The sequence below is a fragment of the Leptonychotes weddellii genome, chromosome 12 (assembly GCF_054177405.1).
Source record: "Leptonychotes weddellii isolate Sample4059 chromosome 12, ASM5417740v2, whole genome shotgun sequence".
Taxonomy (NCBI): Eukaryota; Metazoa; Chordata; class Mammalia; order Carnivora; family Phocidae; genus Leptonychotes; species Leptonychotes weddellii.
Genome location: NC_138380.1, coordinates 59,503,437 through 59,523,328, shown reverse-complemented (window position 1 = coordinate 59,523,328; position 19,892 = coordinate 59,503,437). Strand labels below are relative to the sequence as shown.

The 19,892-nt window shown below is 35.7% G+C and overlaps 1 protein-coding gene across 3 annotated transcripts in view; it reads left to right on the top strand.

The window, feature by feature from the left end:
• Positions 1 to 19,892, top strand: part of GLCCI1 (glucocorticoid induced 1) — a 107,408-nt gene that overhangs the window by 62,505 nt on the left and 25,011 nt on the right. For 2 of the 3 annotated variants that reach the window (XM_081800486.1, XM_081800488.1), the window contains exons 4-5: positions 13,791 to 13,907; positions 18,741 to 18,893. In XM_081800486.1, the coding sequence (XP_081656612.1) occupies positions 13,791 to 13,907; positions 18,741 to 18,893 (270 nt within the window). The remainder of the gene's footprint in view (positions 1 to 13,790; positions 13,908 to 18,740; positions 18,894 to 19,892) is intronic. The other variant, XM_081800487.1, reaches the window with a different exon arrangement.

Here is a 19,892-nt window from a genome sequence, read left to right as displayed (position 1 = left end):
ACTAATAAAATAAAGAACAAAACCATATAATCCTCTCAGTAGGGCCAGAGAAAGCATTTGCCAAACTCTCAACACCCATTCATGATAAAAATCTCTAAACAAACCAGGGAAAAAAAAAAACTTTCTCTGTGTGATAAAGGGCATTTATTGGGAAAAAAAAACAAAAACCCTACAGCTCACATCCTATTAATTTTTTCTTTGAAGTAGGCTCCACACCCAATATGGGGCTTGAACTCATAACCCTGAGATCAAAAGTTGCATGCTGTACTAACTTAGCCAGCCAGGCACCCCATCATATTCATATTCATTCATTTCAGTGGTGAAAGCCAGAATGTTTTCTTCCTAAGATCAAGAACAAGGCAATGTCATCCACTGTCGCCTTGTCACTACTTCTATTTGGTATTGCATAGAAGGTTCTAGTCAGTGCAGTCAGGCAAGAAAAATAAAGACATCCATACTGTCAAGGAAATGGTAAAACTACCTTTATTTACAGAAAACCTGTAGAAACTATATTTAGAAACTGCTAAGAAATATGGAGATACACAGTACTAGACTAGTAAACATGTTCAGCAAGGTTACAGGATAGATCAGCATACAGAAATCGGTTATATTTCTAGATACTAGATAGGAATAGTCCAGAAAATAAAACAATTTATTAAAAAGATGAAAATATTTAGGAATAAATTTAACAAAAGCAATGTAAGATTTGTACACTAAAAACAACAAAACATTGCTGGACAAAATTAAAGATTTAAATAAATGAAAGACTTACTTTGTTCATGGATTGAAAGACTCAGTATTAAGATGGTAATTCTCCCCAAACTGATTCATTGTAATCCCTATTAAAATTCCCATGGTTGTTTTTTTTTGTTTGTTTTTGGTAGAAATTAGAAATCCTAAAATTTATGTGGAAATGCAAAGGACTTAGAGTAGCCAAAAAATTTTATTTTTAAAGATTGACTTACTTATTTTAGAGAGGGCATGGGGAGGGACCGAGGGAAAGAAGCAGACTCCCTGTTGATTGTAGATGCAGGGCTTGATCTCATGAACCTGAGATCACAACTGGAGCCAGGATCAAGAGCCAGATGCTCAACTGACTGACTGAGCCATCCAGGCACCCCCAAAAGATTTTCGAAAACAAGAAATTTGGAATATTTAAATTACACAATTTCAGTATTTCTTCTATTTCTTATAGATTTACATTAATGAAGTTAGCAAAAGAAAGACATAAATAAGTTGATCAAAATTGTGAATTCAGAAATAAACCTTTATATTTATGGTCAGTTGATTTTTCACAAAAGTACTAACACAATTCAATTGTGAAGGACAATGTTTCCAACAATTAGTGCTGGGATAATTATATTCCATATACAAGGCAAAAAAAAAAACCAAAAAAAAAAAAAAACAAGTCCTTGACTGTCACCATAGAGAAAAACTAACTCAGAATTAATCATAGCCCTAAATATAGGCTTTAAAATTATAAGACTTGTGGAAGACCTTGTATTAATCAGCAAGGCATTTTTAGATACAACACCAAGAATAAAGCCATAAAAGAAATAATAAATTCATTAAATTGACCATTTATACTTCAAAAGACACCACTAAGGAATGAAAAGACAAGTTTCAGAGTGGAGGAGATATTAGCAAATCCTATATCTGACAAAGGGCTTATATCCAGAATATATAAAGAACTCTTACAGATCAATAATAGGAAGACAACCCAACTTAAAAATGGATAAGACGATTGAATAGAAATATTTCACCAAAGATGTATGCATGGATGGCAGATGACCACATGAAAAAATGTTCACCATTATTAGTCATTAGGCAAATGCAAATTTAAACCATAAAAAAAATACACCTACACATCCAATACAGTGACTATAATTTAAAAGATCGACGGTGCCAAGTGTTGGCAAGGATAAAGAGAATCTGGAGCCCTCAGATGTTCTTGGAAACATAAAATGGTACAGCCACTTTGGGAAACAGTTTATCAGTTTCTTTTAAAGTTAATCAGAAACTTAGCATATAACCCAGCAATTCAGTTCCTAGGAATCTGTATAAGAAAACTGAGAACACCTGTCTAGATTGAGACATGTACACAAAATGTTTATAGCTGAGTCCACATATCGATGGACTGGTAAATGGAGAGACAAAATGTGGTGTATTCATGCAATGACATACTAGTAAGCAATGAAAAAGGAACAATACACTGAATATCAACAATGCTACAATGTAAATGAACCTCAAAAGTGTTTTACTAAGTCAAGAGTCAGCAAATTTTTTCTGTAAAAGGCCAGATAGTAAATATTTTAGGGTTTGTGGGCCCTATAATCTCTGCTGCAACTGTTCAACTCTGCTGTTGTAGTGTGAAAGCAGCCATAAACAATATGGAATGGGCTTGGTTATGTTCCAATAAATTTTATTTACAAAAACACATGGCAGCCTGGATTTGGCCTTCAGATTATGGCTTGCCAGTCCCTGCTAAGTGAAAGAAGTGAGATGACTAAGACTACATATTATATGGTTCCATTTAATTTTGAAATGCCAGAAAAGGCAAAGTTAGAGAAAGGGGAGAAAGCCCATTTGTGGTTGCATGTGGCTGGGAGGAGTCCTGCAAAAAAACAGACTCAAGGCAAATTTGGGGGGGTGATGAAAAAGTTATAAAACTGCATTGTGATTATTGTTGTACAGCTCTACAGCTCTAGTGATTAAAACTTACTGACTTTTTACCCTTACAATGAATGAAGTTAAGGGAATATAACTTATATCTCAGTAAAGATGAAAAATATAAAAGGAATAGATATAAAAGACTGGTGGGTTTTCCTTGGTGAACCATGAAGATACCAAGTGCTATATGATATATAACTGAGGCTAGCAAATGATAAGAATACGTTGGTAAAGACAAAAAGTGAAAAGAAGAATAGTTGTAATAGATGACAGAATTGGAATTTGAGAAAATTATGAAAAGCCAAAAGTATTTTTGGAAGTTGTATTTTTAAAAATTGAATACTACTAAAATTGTGCTAATTAAAAAATAACTTTTGACCCGCTTCCTTGAAATAGGATCAAAGTCAAAAGTAGTACACATCCTTTTTTCCTGAATCACATATATATTCTCCCCCTCACATAATTTGAATCAAGATTTCAGATTAAAATGTCAGTGAAAGCACCTGTATAATCTGTCTCCACTTTGCTCCAAGTTTATGAGAATGTGATGTGAAAATTTTTCAGAGAAATAAGTAACTACATTCTAGTTACATTTAAGACAAAGAAAATCCCTGCAGACCATGAGTAGACAAGAAACCCTTAGTAATGGGTGGGTATTGATACTGTCTGGCTCACAGAAACCTGGGCCATGTGGGCCAGGGCTTAAAAAGTGGGTTTTTAAGCCAAATGTAAGAGAGTGTAGGTTGCTAGACATTTTAAGAATGCCAAATGTGTCTTACAAATGGTAGGAGATTGGAACTGGGCTGTCTGCATAAAGCAGAGAACTGGGACCATGTTTTTAGGCTGTAAAACTAGACCTGAAATAACTCCACCTGACACTGTTGGTGTTTTCCTGTGGGCCAAAGAGGCAACTATGTAAAAATGGAAATAGTAACCATATGTTGTGTGTGCATGTGGCATCTGGAATAGAGCTCTACCCATGTGGAACCAAAGCCCCAGTCTTTCTAATTTAAGACCTGCTCTGGATCTGTGCAACTCCAGAGGGATAGTGTGAGCAACCATGAAACAACATGGCAGGAAAGAGCTCACAAAGGATAAAACTTCCACATAAGGTGTGTTTGCAGGCAAGTATTTTAGGACATGTGAGGAAATCTGTTACCACAAGAGACAGCAGATACATCAAATAGGATCATTTACATCCAAGGAAATAAGACTAAGAACACGATCTCAAAAAAAGCACTTAAGTATAAGAATGTGTAAGAATTTCAAATGAGGGGCGCCTGGGTGGCTCAGTCAGTTAAGCGTCTGCCTTCGGCTCAGGTCATGATCTCAGGGTCCTGGGATTGAGTCCCACATCGGGCTCCCTGCTCAGAGGGGAGCCTGCTTCTCCCTCTGCCACTCCCCCTGCTTGTGCTCTCTCTCTCTGTCAAATAAATAAAATCTTAGAAAAAGAAGAATTTCAAATGAAGTGGTAACTGGCAATAAGGAATAAACAAGAACAGGCAGAATGATAAAGGACTGATGACAAATCTTGTAAATAACAAAAATTGAAGAAATTAAAAACAAAAAACTCTTTGGTAGATTAAATTCACGTTAACAGAAGAGAGAATTAGTCAATCAGAACTCTCAAGTGAGAGTTGCCAGTCTGGAAGAGCAGATCTTCTAGAATATAGAACAAAAAGATAAAGAGGTTGAAAACATGAAAGAGAAGTTAAGAAACATGGAATATAGACTGGGTTAAGGGTTCCAGGAGGTAAGAATATTTTGTAAGCATCGGGAAAGAGAAATTTTTTAAAGGTTGAAAGTTTGCTATATTTGGAGAGCAATTGAAAAAGCCCACCAGTTTCAAGGAGGATAAATAAGACAAAGAAAAAATTACCTCCCTGGGTATAGTGTAATGGAATTGTAGATCAAGGACACACACTCACACTTTCTTGCAGTTAGGAAAGAAATGGCAGATTATCAATGCATTTGTCAGAAATTATAACTGATACCACTATACATGAACTTGTGGGTTGTGTTCATGTTAAGGAAGCTAATCCAAGTGAGGCATTTTCCTTTATGAAAAGACTACTTTTCCTCCTTTGAGTTATGTTCGCTGGACGGTTGTCAGCCCAACTAAGCGAATGTGCAAATGCACTTTTCCACCTGTTAGAAATGTGGTTCCCTGCTTATAAAACACAATTTAAAGTTAATTTATAAAGCATAACTAGAATTTAAGGAGTCTGTAAGTAAATGATAAGGGTTTAATTAACATCACTTTTTATGGTACTTCATTTGTATGTTTAGTAGAGTAAAAGAGAAGAAAGGTAAATCTTGAAGATATGGTTTAGCATATATCATCAGCATTCAGTAGCACTGATTTGTTGATGGAATAACATCAAATGAGTAAGACTGTATGCCCAGTAGCCTGTGAAGGATCTCGAATTTCAAAAGAAACAATAGATACAGTCTACTTCTTAAAGAACTTAATTACACATTGGGAAAAACAACTAAGACCTTAAGGAATAATCACAAAGGACTTTATGTTAACTCCCACTGTCCTTATTGAGTGAGAGAAGTTCATCTCCTGCCCATGGTGCAAAACTAGAATCTGATCACTCTTACACCCCTGTGGTCCCTTTGAGCGAGCATGCTTTTTAGTTTCTTAAAATAGTCAAATTCCAGCAGCTTTTATGGTTCTAGCTACTCCCCTTGTCCTAGTTAGGGCCTACTGTGGTTGGGTGACTTCCTTGGTAAAGTGATCAGGGAACCTCCCCTTCTGTTTCTTGCTCACCTTCTTCCTCACTCCTCTGGAGTTAGAGTTCCGGAGCGAGGGGGAGGTAAGGGGAATAGAAATGTGGCTCCTTGACTGGTTTATATATATTATAAGATGTCTTTACATCCCCTGGGCTTGACAGATTTTTAAAACTGACTTTCTTTGAGAGTAATTTCATGGAGTCTCTGGAGATCCCTTGTTGCTATACATCTCTTCCCTACTGTTCTGTCTTTCTGGGTTTGTAAGTCCCTTACTCCATCCTTAGCCTCTAGAATCATAGAAATAACATTCAGTTTCTCAGCTGCTGAGTCAGTTCACTCCTCTAGGCGGCCCTCTTATGTAGAACCAAAGACAACTCTGCACAACTCTTCACTCAGATTTCCTAAATGGATCCTGGTAAACTCTCATACATTCAGTATGTAGAGTAGAAGTCAGATACCAGTCCATCATGTCCCCTTATCTGTAGGGAACATAAATCGATCTTTCCAAGTTGTTTCTTAAAATTCCTTTCTCTGGGTGCCTGGGTGGCTCAGTCAGTTAAGCGTCTGCCTTCGGCTCAGGTCATGATCCCGGAGTCCCGGGATCGAGTCCCACATCGGGCTCCCTGCTCAGCGGGGAATCTGCTTCTCCCTCTGACCCTACCCTCCTCTTGTGCTCTCTCTCTTACTCTCTTTCTCTCTCAAATAAATAAAATCTTAAAAAAAAATTCCTTTTTCTTCATTTGAGAAGTATTCCCTCTCAGGTCTTGGGTTTTACTTTTTCATACTTACAGTGTAGTAAATTAGTCTTTTACTATTTCATGGATGCTGGCAGAAGGCATGAAATGCCTGAATTAGAGCCAATGGACTTTGTTATTCCCAGCACAGCAAGTATCAAGACTATCAAGTTTGCCTTATTTCCCCTGAATCAAGTCCCATGGGGTGGTGGGGAGAGCCCAAATGGATTCATGCACATATAGTAGGTCACATTATAGGAGAGGAATACAGAGCTTGGGGGAATCCACTATTTTTATAGTAAGCAGTTAGCAAACCTGCTCTTTATCCCAGAGGGTGACATTCCAAGAAAGAACATAAATAATACTGTTGTATTGTTGTTTTGATTTTTCTTTTTTACTATCTCTGATTTTCATAGAGATAAATTGAAAAAGGGGTTTGCCATTCTTAAGTCTTCAGTGGAAATAAGGAAAAAGCATGGGTTGCTTCCTTACCTCACCAATAAGCTTTTCTTTCATTAGTAAGATAGTTTTTCTTAGATGGAACCATCTAGAGCAGTAAGTGAAATGATTAGGGATATTTCTCACATCTGATCAAACTGTGATAAATACATATTATTGATGTGGTCTTCCTTTTTTAAGAAAGCAAAATAGAAGTTTCCTTATATACCTTCTGCCCTAACATTTTGTTAATTTTTGGTATTAAAATTTTTTATCATATTATACCAAGGGGAAATAATTGCAATAGTATTTTCTCTGGACCTAAAAGACAACAGTCTGAAGAATTTTGATTATCCCTTTGAACTCAAAGGAATTATGTGATAAACTTTTAAAAAATACAAATATTTATCTAATAAAGTCTGTCTAAATCCATATTAAATTGAATTAGAAAGATGTTTTATAATCTTTTCATTATTTACAATTGGCTCCAATAGGAAGAATTTTTAAGGTCATACAAACTGCTTGTCAAAAAAATAGACACTGATCAGTAGGTTAGTATGTTAACGGCTTCATCAAATTTTTGTTCATCTTTATTTCAGTTTCACATCTTGCAATATCTTCAACATTAAGAAAGGAAGTTACTTTGCAAAGTGGTTGAGATTATGAGCTAATACACAGTGACTGGTAATTACTTGCAGTTGAACATTAACATAGAATTACTTCCAGCCGCATTGGTAGGTAATAGAAAGAGGTTATAAATTAAAGGCTAGAGGACTAGGTCTTCCACTTATTAGCTGTGTTACGTTATATTGGGTAAGGTATTTTATTTTTGATAATGTGTCATCATCTGTAAAGTAAATATAATAACTTCATGGGATCAAGCAGGTTTGTGAACTAAATGTTTTTTAAATGTTAGTCTGGTGGTGTTATTTACATGCCTCTCGACAAATATGCCTTATTGGTGGCTGTAAATATAATTCTGTATTAAAACTTACATGTATAAAAGTCCCAAAGCTAGCTGTATCTGTGGGGATGAATTTGTATGTGGGAGTATCTCCCTCTATTCCTGGGTTAGCAGGTTTATGTGTGCATGCACGTGGTGAGTAGGGTATGTCTGTCTGTGGGCATGCAAGGGTTGATGTGCATGCAGGTGACCTCTGCGTGTGTATGTGCTTGCATGTATCTGTGTTCTTTCTTTATGGATGTTTGTGCTTGCATATGCCTGTGTTCATTTCATGGGGCTGAATGAATAGCAATTAGTTCATTAGGGTTTGCCTATTGGCACTTTAAAAAAACAGGAAAATAACTAATTATTTGTATTTATGGAGCAATTATAAGAAGTTCTAAATTTTTATTTTTGGTGTTAGATTAGGCACTATTGCATGTTAAATTCCTTTGAACACTGACAAGGGATATGTTAAATTTGTTTTTGGACTCCAGAACCTTTGTTTTGAGACACTTGATCTTTATAAACACTAAAGTTTGTCACATATTCCTTTTTTTTCATATAAAAGGGAACGACAGCTTGAAATTCATGACTTCTCAAACTTATTTTCGGAAAAAAATGCTGGGTTAATATCTTTTATAGCTGTTTCAGGGTTTTTTTGTTGTTGTTGTTAGTTTAGCAGTTGTCAAATTTTTCTAAGATTTTGTTGTCTCCCTGTAAGTTATTAACTTGTTTCTTTAGACAGTAGGGAATAATGCTTAGGAGAGCAGACTCTGGAATTCTACTTCCTAAGTTCAAGTATTTGTTTCAGCTCTTAACTGTGTGACTTTTAGTAAGCTTTTTAACCTTCTACCCCAGTTTCCCTCACCTATAAAATGGGGAAGATAATAGTACCTATTTCATATGCTTTTATTAAAAAATAAATGAGGTAATTTACATAAAAGTGGCATAGTGCCTCCTTCCTGGTTTTAAACTAGCTCTCTTCTCATTTTTTTTCTTTCTCTTCTCTTCCCAAAGCCCCAGGACCCTGCTTCCTTTCCTACTGCTAGCTCTTAGTCCTTTTAAGTTAAGATTTCTCATTTCCCTGGCCTACTCTGGAGTGGAATTCATTGTGAGAAATCTTTCTCTTCCTTTCAGTATCTGAGGCGAAGGTACTCAACCAGTCTTTGAGGCTGAGTTTTGTTTTATTTTGTTTTTAAATTTCAACAATAGTGGGGGAAACTAACAGGACAGAAATAGCAAATGAATGGGCATGATGTTAATTAGGTTTCCAAAAATTCACAATAAAATGTATTCCTAGTTCTCAGATTTTAAGTGGGGCCAGTCTCTGATTTTTCTTCATCTAGTTTCACAGATGTTTTAGTCAGTTCTTTGTATTTATGCTAATTCTTCTCTCTACACTTATTATTTCTTCTTTGTGACCCAGGGTCACTTATTCCCTGGCTTTTTTAAACCTTGGAGCTCATGTGCTTGAAACCCCTTTCATGTTTAAAGAGTTTCCTCTCTCCTTCCCTCTTAATATTTTTTTCTTTCAGCTTCATTGAGCTATAATTGACATATAACATTTTGTAGGTTTAAGGTATACAGTGTACCGATTTGACCATAAGCTTAGTTAACACATCTGTCACCTCACATAATTACAGTTTTTTTGTGTGTAGTGAGAACTTTTAAGATCTATTCCCCTAGCAACTTTCAAATTGCTGTACAGTATTAACTGTAGTCACCATGCTGTACATTACATTCCAGAACTTCCTCATCTTGTAACTGGAAATTTGTACCCTTTGACCACTATTGCCCATTTCCTGCCCCCATCCCATCTGTGGCAACCACCAATATGCTCTTTGTTTCTATGAATTTTTTTTTTTAAGATTCTACATATAAGTGAGATCAAACAGTATTTTTCTTCGGCTGATTTATTTTACTTAGCAGAATACCCTCAAGGTCCATTCTTAATTTTTTTTGTAAGGCCACAGAGTAGCTAATGAGTATTTAGAAACACAAAGTTAGATATATCTATAGTTTAGTTTAAAAAATCAAGTCAGTAAAGCTTAATGTTCGCTTTGTAAATGAAGGTTGTGTGGGCATTTCATCTTAGTGACTGGGGTGGGTAGATCCCCTGAAGTGAGGACAAGGAGCTTCTGCACAATGTGATAGAATGTGGGCCTACAGAGGCTGTCTTGGGCAGAGCTGCAGAGCTGTGGATGAGATGGGACGGGTTGTGTGTATGTGTGTGGGGCAGGAGTATTGCCCTTCTGCCCCTTCCTCCCAGAGACAACTTTGTGTCTACTTTCCACTGGTTCTAAAGTCAACTCTCCACTGGCTTCAGATGGCCGTGGGCTCTTGAGCATCATAGGAAAAAGAGAAGGGACATTCTAAACAAAAGTATGGAAGATGAGAGTGTTCGCCGTTGTTACGTAGGCCTGCCCCTCTTCTGAATGTGGTTGTAAGCAGCACAGGGACCACCTTGTTCCAAAGCAAAGGAGGACTTACGGTGTCCTGCTTTCATTTTACATAGTTCTTGACTAAAATTTGTAATCTGAGTATATATGTTTAGGAAGATGGGCTCCCATTTACCCTAATCTCTACTGAATTGAAAACAACGTAGCTATGTAATATTTCAGAGATGAACAATGTTATGTGAAAACTATAAGGTTGCATAGTTGAACTGGGTATTCCAGGCAAAGTAAGGTGTATACCATGATGGATGCTTTTTGTTTTCAGGGATTTGTTAAGGCTGTTAAGAACAAAAACTTCTCTGGCTTACTTTGATGGTTCAAAGCCTTTAAAAATAGAGTGATTTGAATTGATCATTCTCAGATTATTTTTGTTTATTTATTTTTTAAGATTATTTTTAAAATGAAAAATTACAAATTGCCTTGATTAATCTCTAGGCATTATGGGCTCTTCTGTACAAGCTCTTGCCAGTTTTGAAACAGCACTGAAACATCATTAATATTCAGAAAACACTTAATTTTATACCTCTATCCTAATTAAATGACTTGTACAATTTGAAATCCTATTTATTTTTTATCATAGAGAATAATCTGTCCTGATTTATAATGATTACCTACTAATTTTGATTCCTTTTCTCATGAAAATTAATGTTCTCTAGAAAAAAATTACATCATTTCAACAGAGAGTAGGGAACACAAATATTAACATAGATCATCTTACTTGTATATCTTTGCAACAACATTGTATGAGAGGTCCATAAGCTACAAAGAGCTTTTAAGAAACTGAAGGAATCTAAAAAAAAAAAAATAACAAACCCCAAAAAACAACAACTGAAGGAACCTAAGGATCTTAATATAAAAGAAAGAACGTAAACCATTCCGTTGTTTAGGTGCTTTATTTCCTTCCATGCTGTTTGTCTTCTATTTGCCATAGATAAAAAATGAGTTTTCTAGCAACCTATATACTTTTCCTCTTGAGCATTTATAGGCTTTAGTAGCAACTGTCTGTTTTGCTTTTTATTGCCATGGTTATCCAAGGTAAGTATTTAGCTAATATTAAAATACATTGTATTTTTGCTTTATGTCCTTGCGGAAATCAATGTATTTTACAGACTTTACTTGTGTTTACACTTTGCCTAAGTAGGTAATATAAAACTGGGCTCACTATAGGTGTTCAAGGAATAACTGTTAGTTGATTAGTGTCATCTTTTCTACAAAGAAAATAATGCCAGTATTAAATAACTTCCCCCAAATTGCCAATTAGTCCCTTATAAAATGCTCAGGAATATTTTACTCCTGGTCTGTCATATTTGAAGCAGATTATACATCATCTAAAATATATTAGTTTTTTTTTTTTTTGAGTTCCAACCAGGTTGGTGTTCAATATAAGTTATTTCTGTTAGAAGTGTACCTTCTGGCAATACTTACGTTCCCGTTTTGAGCTTTTATTTAATTTTGAGAAAATTTATTCTGCTACGATAAATTCTAAGGAAGGTGTCCTACAGTGCTGCAGTGGCATGATAGAATCCTCTGTCTGCAAAGTATTGGCATCCTAGGCTATACGCAGTTGGAGATGGGTCTGGTGGTTGCAATTTTATAACCTCAAACACTCTGGACCAAGGGCTCCCAAATGCTGATGCATAGAGACTATATAGAACCACAAAAATCAGTCTGGGACAGGTACAGGGATCTGCGTTGGTCAGGACTTTGTGAGTTTGGGAGTTTTTTTGTTGTTGTTTTTGTTTTGTCTTGTTTTGTTGTTTTTAATTTCCCAGGTGATTCCAAGGGACTTTGTGTGGGGGCCATTTCTCCAAACCAGAAATGGGCACAGTTTTCAATTCAGCAGACCCTTAACTGCACCATTTGATTGCATATGTAATCTTGTTTTTTTTTTTTAATTATTTTTTTCATCATGATAACTATACTCTTTAATTCCCATCCCCTGCTTTCCCCATCCCCCGCCCACCTCCTCTCTGGTAACCATCAGTTTGTTCTTTATAGTTAAGAGTTTATTTCGTGGTTTGTCTTTGTCTCTTTTTTTTCTTTGTTTTGTTTCTTAAATTCCACATATGAGTGAGATCGTATGGTATTTGTCTTTCTCGGACTTATTTCAGCATTATACTCTCTAGCTCCATCCATTTTTTGCAAATGGCAAGACTTCATTCGTTTTAATGGCTGAATAATATTCCAGTGTGTATATATACTACATTGTCTTTATCCATTCATCTGTCAACAGACCCTGGGGCTGTTTCCATAGTTTTGCTATTGTAAATACTGCTACTATAAACATAGGGGTGCATATATCCCTTTGAATTAGCATTGTTGTTTGTTTTTGTGTGTGTGTGTGTGTGTGTGGTGTTTTTTTGTTTTTTTGTTTTTTGTTTTGGTAAATACCCAGTAGTTTAATGAATTCCAAGCCATATTGCAATAATGACTTTTCTCATAAACCTGGGAGTGTTACCATTCCGTTTAGGAGAATACACTCTAAGTTATGATTATAGCAAATGTCCATCAACAGATGAATGGATAAAGAAGATGTAGTGTATATATGTGTGTGTGTATATCTCCACTGTAATGTTATTCAGCCATGAGGAAGAAGGATATCCTGCCATTTATAACAACAAGGGTCAACCTTGCAGGCATTAGGCTAAGTGAAATAAGTGAGGCAGAGAAAGACAAATATTGTATGATATCACTTGTATGTGGGTTCTAAAAAGGTTGAACTCATAGAAACAGTAGAGTGGTGATGGTGGTGGCTACCAGGGGTGGGAGGGTAGAGGAAATTGGGGTTGGTCAAAAGATACACACTTCCAGTTATAAGATGAATAAGTTTTATGGATCCAATGTATAGCATTTTGATTATACTTAATAATACTGTATTGTATATTTAAAAGCTGCTATAAAGAGTAAATTTCAACTGTTCTCACCACAAAAAAAGAAATGGTAATTATGGGACGGGGTAGAGGTATTAACTAATGCTATGGTGGCATCATTTTGCAGTATATACAGGTATGAAATCAACATGTTCAATAACTTTAAACTTCCACCAATACTGTATGTCAAAATTATATCTCCATAAAACTGGAAAGTAAAATAAAAGTTGAGTGACTAAAGAGTAACATACAGTAATATATTCAATACTAGTGAGTTGCTAATACCATTTACAATTTTGAAGTGTTTAGTAATTGATAAGCTAAGATGGGAACTTAGAAACTAATGTGGTCTCTGTATTAATGTATTGGCTTTGACTTTAATCAGTTGGCATCCAAAATACTAGTTTTTTGCCTTATAAAAAGTGTTTAAAGAAGAAGATATTCATGGTGTACAAAGGTAAAATCTGAAATAATGTGGAAAAATTTAGTCTACATGTTTACCAAAACACTATTTTAACTGTACAAGTGAAGCATTTTTATAGCCTATTTTTTATTGAAGTATAGTTGACATATTAGTTTCAGTTGGACAACATAGGGATTCAACATTTATATACATTTTGAAATGGTTACTACCACAAGTCTAGTTACCTTCTGTCACCAAACATAGTTATTACAATATTATTGACTGTATTCCCTATGCTGTACTTTACATCCCTACGACTTATTTGTTGTATAACTGGAAGTCTGTACCTCTTATTTTCGATAGTTTTAATCCTAGAAACTTGGAAGAATAAATCTTTGCAGTGAAATATTATCTCTTCTTGAAACCTGTGAGGAAAAAAATGATTTATTAGTATCCAAAAATTAAAATAAGAAGTACTTAAAAACTGGTATTCACTTTTGTTCTCATCTTATTTCTCCTCCCCTCTCCCCAAAGCAGATTGCCAAACTGAGGCAGCAACTACAACGTAGTAAACAGAGTAGTCGGCACGGTAAGGAGAAAGATCGTCAGTCACCTCTTCATGGCAACCATGTAACAATCAATCACACTCAGGTAGGCTAATTTCTTGTCCACATTTGAATAATTCCTTTTAAAGGGTTCATTATAAAGGGGGGATCCATTATTTTAGGATTAAAAAATTAATAATATAAATCCCTAGCTCTACTAAATTACTACTACTGGTTAAATTGTTGCAAGAAGTTTTTTCACCCCTCCATATACATAATTTTCTTTTAATAATAGACCTAACAGAGTGTAGTCACCTCAAGGATGATTGATACTAAAATCCTAGCTCATTCACTTATTAAGCAACTATGGGCATTATCTCATTTAATCTTCCTAATAGTACCTTAAGCCATCTATATCTCTTTATCTATATTTACCCCTATTTTACATAAGAAATTGAGGATTAGAGTTCTGTTGGGGATCCCCCAACTCCCCCCCACCCCAGGAACATGTACTTCCATGGAATAAGTTTAGGGAATGCTGTTCTAGACCAAATTCACTTAAAATATTGATATAAATTTTAGTAAATCAAATACAGTAGTATAGAAAAACCCAAGTAGTGAATCAAAACAAAACTAAACAGGGTGTTTCAGAAACATATGGATGATTCAGCATTAAGAAAGGTGTTAGTTTAGTTAACTGCATCAGAAGGTCAAAGTAGACGCTGAACAGTATTTGATAAAAACTCAGTATTCTTATGTGATAAGACCTTATTAACTAAAAATAGGATACTTCCTAATGTGACTTACTGCAAGTGTAGTGAGATCCTAACAATAAAATACTGGAAGCATTTCTGTTAAAATAAAAATCAAGTCATAGATGCCCATAATTACTGATACTACTTGCTAGTGGCTTAGAGGCTCTGGACAGAGCAGTAAGAAAAAGAAACAGCTTTCATTATCTGTATATGATATGATTATATTTAGAAAATCAAAGTGAATGAACTAAACCATCGAAACCAGTAGGATAGCCAGTACCAAGTGTTGGTGAGGATGTGGATCAACTAGAACAGACATTCATTGCTAATGGGAACACAAAATGGTACCACCACTTTGGAAAACAGTTTGGCATTTTCCTAAAAAGTTAAACACACATACACTGACTATAGAGCCCCCAAATTCCACTCTTTGATATCTAGGCATGAGAAATAAAAACATATGTCCATACTAAGACTTTTACATCAGTGTTCATGGAGGCATTATTTATAAGAGTCAAAAAATGGAAACAAATATCTATTAGCTGGTGAATGGATAAAACAAATTTCATAATATCCATGCAATACTACTCAGCAGTAAAAAGGAAGGAACTACTGATACTTATGAGAACACGGTTGAATCTCAAAAACATCACGCTAAGTGAAAGAAGTCAGAAGCAAAAGTCTACATAGTGTATGATTCATTATGTTAAATTCTCAAAAAGGCAGTATTATAGAGACAAAGTATGATTTTTTTCTTATCTGGTAGAAATAATATATTTTATTCTTACTCTGTTTATTTCAAGCACCTTTTCTGTAAGCCCAGTGCATTTATAGAAGATCTATTGACTTGCTGATTTAACAAAAAAGACTTAGGCAGGTGTTCCTAATTTACATTGAATTTTTGACATTGTGGTTAGGTATAAAAATAATTATCTGCCATACATACTGAAATATTTGTAGGCGAAGTATGAAGTCTAGAATATGCTTTAAAATTATCTAAGAACAGAAGAAAAGTGGATACTTGATGAAACAAGATTGGCAGATGTTGGTAATTTTTGAAGCTGGATGATGTGCACATGAGAGTTCATTATGGTATAGCATTTAATTATGCTTATGATTATAATTTTTCATAACAAAAAGAAAAAACTGAGAACTTAAACGATTAAATGTAAACATAAAAATCGGTAGTTTCTCTTATATGAATGAAGGTAAACCACTGTACCCTCTACTTAGAGTACTTCTAACACCACATGTGTGGGAGGTTTTCCCATACCATTTGCCAACTCTCCAGACACCAGCTGAGTGTCTTACAATTCAATATAACACTAACTACTCGGAGTTGGCACAGACCCCACAGTTTAAGGGCTCAGCCCTACAAGACTGCCCACCCTCCCCCCTTAAGATGCCAGTCACAAGTCCCAGATTGTCATCTGTACTTCTGACCATCTGGCTATAAAAAAGTAATTCCCAACAACCACTTCAGGTTCAATAATTTGTTAGATGGCTCACAGAACTCAGGGAATCACTTATGTGTACTCTTTTATTATAAGGGATATAATAAAGGATGCAGGCGAACAGTTTGATAAAGAGGTACATAGGGCAAGGTCTGGAGAGGTCTCAAGTGCAGGGGCTTCTGCCTCCCTGGAGTCGGGGCGTGCCACTCTTTTGGCATGTGGATACGTATTCACCAACCTGGAAGTTCTCTGAACCCATAGTTTAGAGATTTTTATGAAGGCTTGATCACATTGGCATGATCCATTATTAACTCCATCTCCAGCCCTTCTGCCCCCTCCAGAGGATGTGTGGGGCTGGAAGTTCCAAGCTTATAATCATGGCTTGATCTTTCTGTTGACTAGAAGCTATCCAGGAGCCCCTCAAGAGTCACCTCATTGGAATAGAAGACTGTTCCTTCTATCATCCAGAAAATTCCAAGGGATTTAGGAGCTCTGTGTCCAGTTCCAGGGTGAGAAACCAAATACGGGAACCCAAAAGATGCCCCTAGCATACCTATCACTCAGGAAATTACAAGAATTTTGGGAAATGTGTGTCAAGAACCAGGACAGACACCAAATATATGTTACTTATTATGTTACAGTTCTCAAACACGTATATAAGAAAAATATATACAATGCCTAGAATTTGACATAAAATAAATATGCAAATTATAAGACTTTATTGAGGATATGAAATACAAAACCAAGACCTAAATGGGAAGTCCCAACACATTCATGTATGGGAAGGGAAGACTTAATATTTTTTAAATAGCAATTTACCTGAAATTAATGTACAGATTGAGTTCCAACAGAAATTTAGAAGGACTTGTTTTGTTACTTGAAAAGTTGTTCTCAAAGGTCCTATGGAAAACTAATGCCAATTAATAGAAAAAATTTGAAAAGGTTTTTCCTATAAGATACCAACATGTACTATAAAATAGCAAAGTGAAGCTCTGTATAGGGAATATCTGTTAAGGAAATGAAATCAGAATCAAATCAAATATAGAAATCCATAAGGAAATCAAATATAGAATCATAAATGTTGGCAGTTTGATTACTGGGTGGCAAAAAACATACTGCTTCACACCATACACAAAAATAAATCATGATAGGTTAAATATTTAAAAATGAAAAATGATAGAGTACTGAAAGGTATCTGATACTAAAGTAAGCAGCACATGTATGACAAAGAGGTACAACTTCAATATGAAAAAAACTCGTGCATCAATAACAAAGGACATTAGCAGGCAGCCGTTCACAGATGGCAGAAGCACAGCACTGAGTACAGGAAATATTATTCATGTGTTAATCAGTGATTAGCAGTCCACCTCATTATGAATCCTACGGATCAACTTTAATCATTCTAAGATAGAGAACATGATTATTTTTATTTTTACCTTGTTCATCTTTGTTTTCCTTATTTCCTTTCTGTGGTAGAAGTTTCTTGAGCATCAAAAGGCTTATCTTACTCTAAACTCTAAAGAACAAACAGACGGTTACCGGAGGGGAGGTGGTGGGGGGGGTACCTGAAGTAGGTGTGGGGATGAAGAGAACACTTACCATGATGAGCACTGAGTTATGTATAGAATTGTTGAATCACTCTATTATACACCTGAAACTAATATAATACTGTATGTTAACTATACTGGTTTTTTTTTTTTTAAAGACTGATCTTGGGCCCCTGGGTGGCTCGGTCAGTTAAGTGGCTGCCTTCGGCTCGGGTCATGATCCTGGGGTCCTGGGATTGAGCCCCCCATCGGGCTCCCTGCTCAGGGAGCTTGCTTCTCCCTCTGCCTGCTACACCACCTGCTTGTGTGCTCTCTCTCTCTCTGTCAAATAAATAAAATCTTAGGGGCACCTGAGTGGTTCAGTCGTTAAGCGTCTGCCTTTGGCTCAGGTCATGGTCCCAGGGTCCCGGGATCGAGCCCCGCATTGGGCTCTCTGCTCGGCGGGAAGCCTGCTTCTCCCTCTCCCACTCCCCCTGCTTGTGTTCCCTCTCTCGCTGTGTCTCTCTGTCAAATAAATAAATAAAATCTTTAAAAAAAAAATTAAAATCTTAAAAAAATTTTTTAAAAGGCTTATCTTATACTTTTTGGTACTGTCTGTGACAACCGTGAGAGGTGGTTAACTCTTGAGAACTTCTCCAAAAGACTTTTGAAAACAACCTTAAAGTTGTTAAGTGAGTGTCACTGAACTGAACATGATGTATTGTTGCCACATTATTTAATAATCCATAAGGTTTTCAAAATGGAAATTAAAAATACTAGAAGGTAATTGTAACAGTGAAGGAAACAAATCTTTTAAACACACACATAGAGCTGTCCAGTAAAGCCACATGATCCACTTAACTGACAGGATTTCAACTATGCTTTTTCAGTAAAAACAGCAAACGGAAAAAGAAACAGTGCAGAAGAGTCTGTCTGCTGTCCTAATGAAATAGTGTATATGTTATGCCATTATACCTTTACACTTCACCTTAAAGGATTATTTTGACTCTAGAGTTTTTACCTTCCTTACTTTAGAACCTAAATTTCTGGATGTGATTCTGAATTTATAAATTGTATTTGAAATGTTGAAATAACTCCACTCATTTGAGTTTCCATTTTCAGATTTACCGTGCTCTTGAGTTCTTGATTTCTTGATTTTTTTGGCCACAAATAATTTGACACCACCTTATCTTATGTTTTGTAGGCTACTGGATCAAGATCAGTCCCTATGCCGCTGTCAAATATATCAGTGCCAAAATCATCCGTTTCACGTGTGCCCTGCAATGTAGAAGGAATAAGTCCTGAATTAGAAAAGGTATTCATTAAAGAAAATAATGGGAAGGAGGAAGTGTCCAAGGTAAGGTTACGTGCAATGTTTGAATCCTTTTTTTTTCTTTAATATTTAGAACTGTCTTAAAAGTCCTTTTTTTGGTAACAGCTTTATTAGCTATAATTCACATACCATCAATTTACCCATGTGAATTGTACAACTCAGTGTTTTTTTTTTGTATATTTACAGTTGTGCAACCTTATCACCACAATCGATTTTACAGCATTTTCATCACCCCAGAAAGAAACTTTGATCCTTTAGCAATCATCCCTCATTTCCTTCCAGTGCCCCAGCTGTAGACAACTACTCATCTACTTTCTCTGTCTACAGCTTTGCCCGTTCTAGACATTTCATATAAATGGAATCATGCAATACATGGCCTTTTGTAACTGACTTTTTTCATTTAGCATAATGTTTTTCAGGTTTACCCATGTTGTAACACTTATCAGTACTTCGTTCCTTTTTATTGTCAAATACTCAGTGTGTGAATTTTATTTAGCTAGTCATCAATTGATGAACATGGTCTTGTTCCTACTTTTTGGCTATTATGAATAATGCTGCTATGAAGTTCATATACAAGATTTCATGCGCACATGTTTTCCTTTCTCTTGGGTATATACCTAGTTGTGGAATGGCTGGTTTGGTAGCTCTTTGTTAAACCTTTTGAGAAACTGCCAGACTGTTTTCCAGAGTGTCTGTACTACACCATTTACTTGTATGAAGGTTCCAGTTTCTCCCATCGTCACCCATACTTGTAATTCTTTTTTATTATAGACATCCTATTGGGTGTGGGTATCTTCTCATGGTGTAGCTATGCATTTCCTGAAGGCTAATGATGTTAAGCATCTTCTGTGTGCTATTGGCCATTTGTATATCTTCTTTTTTTTTTTAATTTTTTATTGTTCTGTTAATCACCATACATTACATCATTAGTTTTTGATGTAGTGTTCCATGATTCCTTGTTTGTGCATAACACCCAGTGCTCCATTCAATACATGCCCTCTTTAATACCCATCACCAGGCTAA